The sequence below is a fragment of the Nematolebias whitei genome, chromosome 15, assembly GCF_014905685.2.
Source record: "Nematolebias whitei isolate Nwh7 chromosome 15, NemWhi1, whole genome shotgun sequence".
In the NCBI taxonomy this organism is placed as follows: Eukaryota; Metazoa; Chordata; class Actinopteri; order Cyprinodontiformes; family Rivulidae; genus Nematolebias; species Nematolebias whitei.
In genome coordinates, this window is record NC_056512.1 from 21,834,396 (window position 1) to 21,842,529 (window position 8,134).

The 8,134-nt window shown below is 38.4% G+C and overlaps 1 protein-coding gene across 1 annotated transcript in view; it reads left to right on the top strand.

Moving 5' to 3' along the window:
• gucy2ca (guanylate cyclase 2Ca) overlaps positions 1 to 8,134 on the top strand; it is a 36,215-nt gene that overhangs the window by 2,977 nt on the left and 25,104 nt on the right. Inside the window, exons 2-8 of the mRNA XM_037689478.1 lie at positions 2,844 to 2,956; positions 3,772 to 3,839; positions 3,922 to 4,140; positions 4,226 to 4,344; positions 6,500 to 6,599; positions 6,726 to 6,837; positions 6,921 to 7,074. Coding sequence (XP_037545406.1) covers positions 2,844 to 2,956; positions 3,772 to 3,839; positions 3,922 to 4,140; positions 4,226 to 4,344; positions 6,500 to 6,599; positions 6,726 to 6,837; positions 6,921 to 7,074 — 885 coding nt within the window. The remainder of the gene's footprint in view (positions 1 to 2,843; positions 2,957 to 3,771; positions 3,840 to 3,921; positions 4,141 to 4,225; positions 4,345 to 6,499; positions 6,600 to 6,725; positions 6,838 to 6,920; positions 7,075 to 8,134) is intronic.

Below are 8,134 nucleotides of genomic sequence, written 5' to 3' on the forward strand. Positions count from 1 at the left end.
AATCTAGCTGTTTTTTGCTACTTTTTTGGCCATCTTATTTTAATTTGCAAAAAAATAAAATAAAAAAATCTGTATGCCTCTTTTATGATTGTCTATTGTTGTCGTTGTTGTCCACCGTTGTCATCAATCTTAGTTGAAATCAGGTCTCTCTTGTAAATGAGTCCTCGATGCTCAATGGAATTAACCTGTCTAAAATAAAGGTTCAATGAAAGTGCAGAACCACCAGGCTGAGGAACAGCTTCTACCCTGGGGCTGTTAAACTCATCACTCTCTAACCAGGAAAAATCACAGTGAAAATTACTGTGAAAAATCGTTGTAATGCCACTTGGTTGTTGATGTGTGCTGCTGACTATCCATGATGCTGATCTCGTGCTGCTGATTATTTCATGTTGCTGTGTTCATTGGTCCTCATCTGCTCACACAGACTCATGTTCGTGCTGCTGTTGTTTTGGCACATTGTTTTGTACATTAGTGTTTAACGTATTCTTAGTCTGTGTATTCTTAGTTTAGTGAATGTAGTATATTCTTAGTTCATGACTCAGATCTTACTAATGTATTTCTTTGCAATTTATGTTTTTGTTGGATGTAACTGGGACTCTATGTACATAGTTTCATCCCACCTCATGTACCACATGTGATGTGAATGACAAAGAAGTCTCTCTGAATTTCTGAATATTACATATTTAAAATAGTATCTAATTTAAACAATGTCTTTGGCTGAAATAACCCAGATGCCAAATTTTTTGGTATTTAGTTTTAATATTTATGTTTAATGCATGCCAGAAGACACAGTTCTGTGCAAAAGTTTTATACTTTACTTCCAAGCACCAGACCTGGTATTTTTAGTGGTCTTAAAAAGAACCATCAAGGATCTGAGAAATGCTCATTCCTCAGTTGATTATTGACTGTGTGTCAAGTTTTCAGCTAACAGCTCTTTGGTAATTTCTTGGGTGGTCCTAAAATACAACAGTCTCAAACAGTCTTTATAAATTACATTTATTAAACCTTTTATACATCGATTAAGATAAAGGGATAGGAAGAAGTTTCTTGAGACGGCCTGATACCAGTAAAGAGCATAAAGATCCATAAAGCGACAGCTGAAAGCATGAAATTAAAACTTGATTGCGCTATACACAACTACTTCGTCACTCAAAGATAAATCTGGGGTTTTGTTGGTTTTTAGTTATAAATGGTAAATAGACGGTACTTGTATAGCATCTTTCTAGCCAGTCAGGTTACTCAAATTGTGTTTACAACACGACCTGTGCCCTCATTTACCATCCACACACAGCGTTCCGATACATCTCTAAAAAGTTAGGCTAAAAGATTCAAGAGGCTTTAATTTGTGCTTTGGATCACATTCAGACACCAGTAGGACACATCTACGTCAATAAAGGGTTCAGTGCCTTGCCCAGGGACACTTCAACATGTAACTGCACGCTGCCCGTAGAACCTTCGACTCTCTTGTTGAATGACGATTGCTTTAACCACTGTACAATCATCTTCAAACGAAGCAGTGTTGTAGCTAAACATCTGGCACACGATGCACATGATGAAACCCGAAGCCTAAGCTAAGCTAAGGCTAGTAAGAGCTAGCAGATCTCAATACACTGATAAAAACCAGAAGTCCTGAAAGATAAAGACGACGGTGGAATAAGTTAGAGGGTGATCAAACGGTGTGGATCAGATGTAAGCAGTCTCTCAGAGGTGATACAGTCTCAGCTTTGGGTGCCTTGAAGCTGGCAGCATTTTTTATTTTTATTTTTTAGCAGTTTAACCACTGATCCACAGTCCCATTACTAATTATTACCACATTGCAAAACTTTAATTTGTCATCAAAATAAACAAAAAATTGCTTTTAAATAAATGTATTGCCCTCAAACTGTTAAATGCTTGTCACGTTCATTTTATCAAACTTTTAAATACAACTTGTGATGCTTAGAGTTATTTTCTTTTAGATAAAATGGCAGCACGGTGGCGCAGATGGTAGAGCTGTTGCCACTCAGCAAGAAGGTTGCCTGTTCAAATCCCAGTCCAGGGCCTTTCTGGGTGGAGTTTGCATGTGCGTGGGTTTTCTCCAGGTTCTCTGGTTTCCTGCCACAGATCAAAAACATGCATGTTAGGCTGATTGGTAACTCTAAATTGTCATGGTGTCTTTATTGTCATTCACATCACATGTGGTACATGAGGTGGAACGAAACTATGTACACAGGATCCCAGTTACATCCAACAAAAATACAAATTGTAAAGATAAACATTAATAAGAGCTAAGAAATAGGAATATATAGGAATATATACGATAGGAATACACTAAGCACTAATAGTACAATACAATGCACCAAACAACAGCAGCACAAACATGAGTCTGTGTGAGCAGATGAGGACGAATGAACACAGCAACATGAAATAAATCAGCAGCATGAGATCAGCAGCATGGATAGTCAGCAGCACATATCATCAATCAAGTGGCATTTCAGTCATTTTTCACAGTAATTTTCACAGTGATAATCCTGACTGTCTAACAGCCTCAGGTGTCTCTAGGTGTGAGTGAGCGAGTGAATGGTTGTTTGTCTCGTTTGTCTCTATGTGTCCCTGTAATGGACTGGAGACATGTCCAGGGTGTCCCCTGCCTCTCGCACAGTGACAGATGGACATCGGCGCCAGTGACCCCCCACCCCAAAAAGGAAGGAGTGGGTAAAAGATCATGGATGGATGGCTGGATTAATGGATTAAAATAAAATCATGAGAGTTTTTTTTTTTTTCAGGAAGAAAATGGTTATTATTAAAGAAAAGATAAAGTAAATTTCTTTTGGATCAATGACTCTGCTCTTGTTTCCATGAAGGCTTGAACTTCACCTTGAAGGCTAACTACAAAGGGCTCAACACCACCGTGTACAACAGGCAGGGCTGTGGGAGCAGCACCTGTGAAGGCGTGGCCATAATAAAGATGTTACATGTAAGTGAAATGAATACTAAAACACTAAACGTTTATTAACACTCATTAGGATCAAATCAGTTTTCCTCAAGGATTGCTTTAAATGCATCATTTCCCTGTGAGACCACACCATCTAATATTTGCTTGTAACTTTTATGTGCAGCTAATGCAAATTTCTGTAAGTTATTTCCTGATTCCACTTGTGCAGCAGAAAGGTCCATCGTTGTGGTTTGAGCTTCTTCTTCTTACCTTTCAGATGGCACATTCTGCTTTATGACCAGATGGTTATTACACTGTCGGTGATCAGCCTTCTTCTCTGCAGACTGTTTTTTTTTTTTTTCAAACAATGAATGAAATGCTAAAAGGTCATGCCACAAGTAAAACCACAAAGTAAATCATATAAGCTAGCCTGAATGCAACGCTGGAATATGATGTTGTATTCTGGGCTTCCAGCTGATCAAAAATTACTTTTGCTTCATCACCACAGCTGAGAAAGCTGCTGAAATATGAAAATCTAAGAATTAGGTGTAACATTTAACCAAACATTTCAGACCGTTTGAAGTGTGGTTCAATGTAAAACACATGAATAAATGATGTCTTACTTGTAGATAACTCTTTGGATGACCCCAGTAGAGTTTAATTGTGAATTATCATTGTCAATAATGGCCTATATATATATATATATATATATATATATATATATATATAATTGCTTTAACTTTTAACACATTTGAGCCCTGTCAGTGATGTGACACTGTTTTACTCTGAATGATACATTTACAGTATAAACATTTGTGATGAACTTATACCAGTATTTCTTTAACTTCCTGCTGCAGAGCATTGATGAAGTTGGATGTGTCATGTTGGGACCGTCCTGCACCTATGCCACCTTCCAGTTGGTTGAGTAAGTACTGGTGTATTTCTCATTAAACACTTAACTTTCAGCTAATTGAGTTTTGAATTTTCCCACATTTTTTACTCTGCAGTGAGGAGATTGGCTTGACTCTGAGCATCCCTATCATCTCCGCTGGGAGCTTCGGCCTCTCGTGTGACTTTAAACACAAACTGACTCGCCTTTTGCCTCCAGCTCGAAAAGTCAGTGAAATGTTTCTGAACTTCAAGAATGAAACATTGCCCTTTAAAGATCCTTGGGAAAAGTTCTATGTTTATAAAAAGGCCAACAATGTAAGCGAGGACTGCTTCTGGTGAGCCAGCACAAATGAATCTGAGTAATCCCATTACTTTTGTTTTGCGTTCTCTGCCACCATCAGCTTTTTGCTTTTGCCACAGGTACATCAATGCATTTGAAGCACCTTCTGCCAGATTCGCCTCACACACAAAAAGGGAGATGCTACGTAATGAGATTGAACTGAATAGGGCACTGCAGGCTTCACAGAGACACAGCAACAGTGGGTTTTTCATAATTATTTACCTTACTTCAGCTCAACATCTATTAAAGAGGCAATCAGGGGAAGTTTGCTAAAACTTTCTTGGTTTCCAAAATATGAACCGTGATTTGATTTTTGTAATTTCCCTCTGAAAGGCTCTGATCACACAGGATGATGACTTTGATGGAAAAAAAATGTCCAGAACATAGATAATCTTTGAAGGACCATCTACTGAGAACTGAGAATGTAGTTTTAAGGTCCTCAACAGTTTTGAACATGCATAAAGCTTCTGCAGTGAAGTTGTGGCGGTTTATCATTGCGGTGGCAGCATATCTGGGTTCACGGTGCAGCACTGAGGAATGCGTGGCAGCATTTGGATGAAGTGAGGCTCACATACCACTTTATTTATAAAGCACTTAACAACAGCAACAAGGCCAACCAAAGAGCTGTATAACAGAAACAAACAAGCAAAGGACACTGCATAAAATACATAGATCTAAATAGGTAAAGATAATAACTCATTGGCTAACATTACAGAATACAGACAAGTTAAAATCAACTCAGTGTCAAAAACCAGGGAATAAAAGTGAGTTTTTAATCGAGACTTAAAAACAGTGAGAGATGGAGCCTGCCTGACACGCAGAGGTAACTAGTTCCACAGTTTTGGACCTGCAACAGAGAAGGTTCTGTCAACCCTGAGCTTAAAACAAGCTCCTGGAACCAATAGAAGCATCTGGTCTGACCTCAGAGAGAGCGATGTGGGACATATGGCTGCAGCAGATCAGCGAGATAAGAGGGGCCAGAACTGTTCAGAGATTTAAAAACATACAGAAGGATTTTAAAATGAATTTGAAAGTGAACTGGGAGCCAGTGAAGAGAGGCCAGAACTGGAGTAGCGTGCTCTCTTTTGCCTGTACCAGTTAAGAATCGGGCTGCAGCATTTGAACAAGTTGTAAACATGCAATGGAGGTCTGACTGATTCCAAAAAGAAGCACATTGCAGTAATCGAGCCTGGATGTTATGAACGCATGCATTACTGTCTCAAGGTTGTTTTTGCACAGTATGGGCTTTGATTTAGACAGTCGCCTCAGCTGAAAAATAAAACAAAAACCAGGATTTAACAATCGTGTTTACATGACTGTTTAGTTTCATGGAAGGGTCCTTCCGTGAAACACATGTTGGAAATTACAAACCGATGCTCCGGTGTGGCTTAGTCTTCAAGAACGTAAAGCAGGACTGACCACGTGAGCCTCATGCCTAGTTTACAGTTGTGATTGTGACAACGTCATGAACACAATTCAATTCAGTTTATTTATATAGCTCCAAGTCACAACAGAAGTCATCTCAGGGCACTGAACAGAAACATTCATATGTAAAAATAATAAGTTAACACTATTTATCTGAGGAGCAGACTGCTTTGAATTTAACTCCATCACATAACTCTCATCTTGAGCAAGCATGAAGGCGACAGTGGAAAGGAAAAACTCCTTCATGAGGAAGAAACCTCAGAACCAGGTTCAGGACAAGCGGCCATTTGCTTCGACCAGCTGGGTTAGAGAGGAACAGGAAGGAGGAACAGATACACAATGGCAGGTCAATAAGCACAACCAAATGCAGATACACTTGTGGCTTTACCGTTGTGCTGACAGCTGCTTGTAGTCAAATTAGAACCAATCCTGCCATGTTCTAATAAGCTGAGGAGAGAATATAGGAGGGTCTTTATTCTGGGTGATAAGGCAGAATGTGATGCAACAGCAGAAAGTCAAAGACTTCACTAATTCTGAGAAAGAAAAGAGATGTTTACATCCATGGGTCTATAGTTTTGGACCACGCAGATTTGATCTCATGTTAGTTCAAAATTAAAAGTAATCACACATTTTGAGAGAAGTGGCAAGATTGACTAAAGCCATTCAAAAACTGTTATGTACAAATAGAAAGTTATTTACTGAACCTGAAGCTTATATTTTAATTTATGGAAATAAAATAGGTTATCCTCAGCTTCTGTGTATGCACAACAGAGGACACAACGTTGGACACTAGCTTCAACACTAACGGCTGTCCTCTTCCTCATTTGATTTTTGGTTTGTTGTTACTCTTTGAAGCAGACTACAGTTGTACAACTCAAACGTATGAGTGAATCCAAATGTTTTCCTTGAAACTAATTTTTGCCTTCTAGTTTTCATTCTGTGCGGGAGCATCAATGACATTGTTTCTATCAAAGAGAAGGTGCACCAGATCCATCCAGACACCTTGTTTATTCTCCTTGATGTTTACAAGTAAGACACAGTTTCACCATTTTGTCCCTACAACAGTCTCTCAGCGCTTCTTTTCAATTAAAAAGGAGACATCTGGAAGAATAAATAGTATCACAGTTAAAGTGGAACAACTCTATTTTTCTCTAGTCCTGCATATTATGTCAACTCCACGTCTGCCAAGGGAATGGAGAACGTCCTGGTGGTCACTCTGCCACAGAGGAACTACTCGGATGTGTCAAACTGTTCGTACAACAGCACGGTGAGCCGCAGCTTCAAACACAAGATCATAATGGGAAACGTGTTTTGAAGCAGAAATAAACTTTTAGTTTTGACACCCTTCAGTGCCGTCAGCAGATAAATGACTATGTGGCTGGGTATCATGATGGCGCGCTGCTGTTTGGCAAAGTGCTCAGAGAGAGGATGCTCAGCCAGCAACACTACGGGGGAACTAACGTGCCTCTGAGCAACAACCCATTTGGAAATGTCTCTTTTGACGGTGAGAGTGATCGGCAACATTTATAAATAATGAGCGCACAAGACAGTTTGTATTTTGCATGTGACATAATGTAACAATATTAAATACAAAAAATATATAGACTGGCTAAAATTATTTTATTTAAACATTGCCTCATACCCTGTCTGGTGGTATATAAAAATCATCTCACTTCCTCTTGACGATGAACTTATTGCTTTTGTTTATTGGTATGTTTTATTATTTACTGTTAATACAGGCACGAGCTGATCAAAATAACTTTATTCCTATTTCAATTTGTGGACGACAAATTTCATATGTGATTAACAATAAGTGATATTTTACTGAAAGAGATGTATCAGATCATTATAGTTATTTTGACAAGAAGACACTGCAGACGTTTCTGCTCACATGTACGGCACAACAAGGCTGTTCAAACACAGAGGCAGAGCTAATGTGCAGAGAGGTCAAATCCAAACAATACATACCCAGACCCTGTCAACACTTCTCTGAGTATTTTTGAAAAGGGCTGGTTTCCATTCATTCCACACACAAACAATGACATAGCAGCCTGTTTCACTCATGCTCTCTGTCACTTGTTCTCTAAAAAACACAACAATGGAGCTATTTTTATTGTTTTTCTACGTCTGTCTCACTTTATCGTGACCCTGTCGCCGTCAAACTTTGACTGTGCGCCGAAAAGGGTAATAACAGAGGTAATTGTAAATTTTGTCGAAGAAAAACGTTAAAAATAAGTTTTAGGAGAATATTTATCGAAGTTAAAAATGTTTTTTCTCCGTATGTTGGTGGTAATGCAAACGTTCTTGCAACCAAGTGGCATGGCGTGGGTTTTTCAGCATTTTTACCTATAATGTTTAAACAGAGGGGGAAAAAATAAAAAATAAAAATAATATATATATATATATGTATGTATATGTATGTATATACAGATCCTTCTAAAAAAAATAGCATATTGTGATAAAGGTAATTATTTTCCATAATGTAATGATAAAAATGAAACTTTCATATATTTCAGATTCATTGCACACCAACTGAAATATTTCAGGTCTTTAAATGTTTTAAT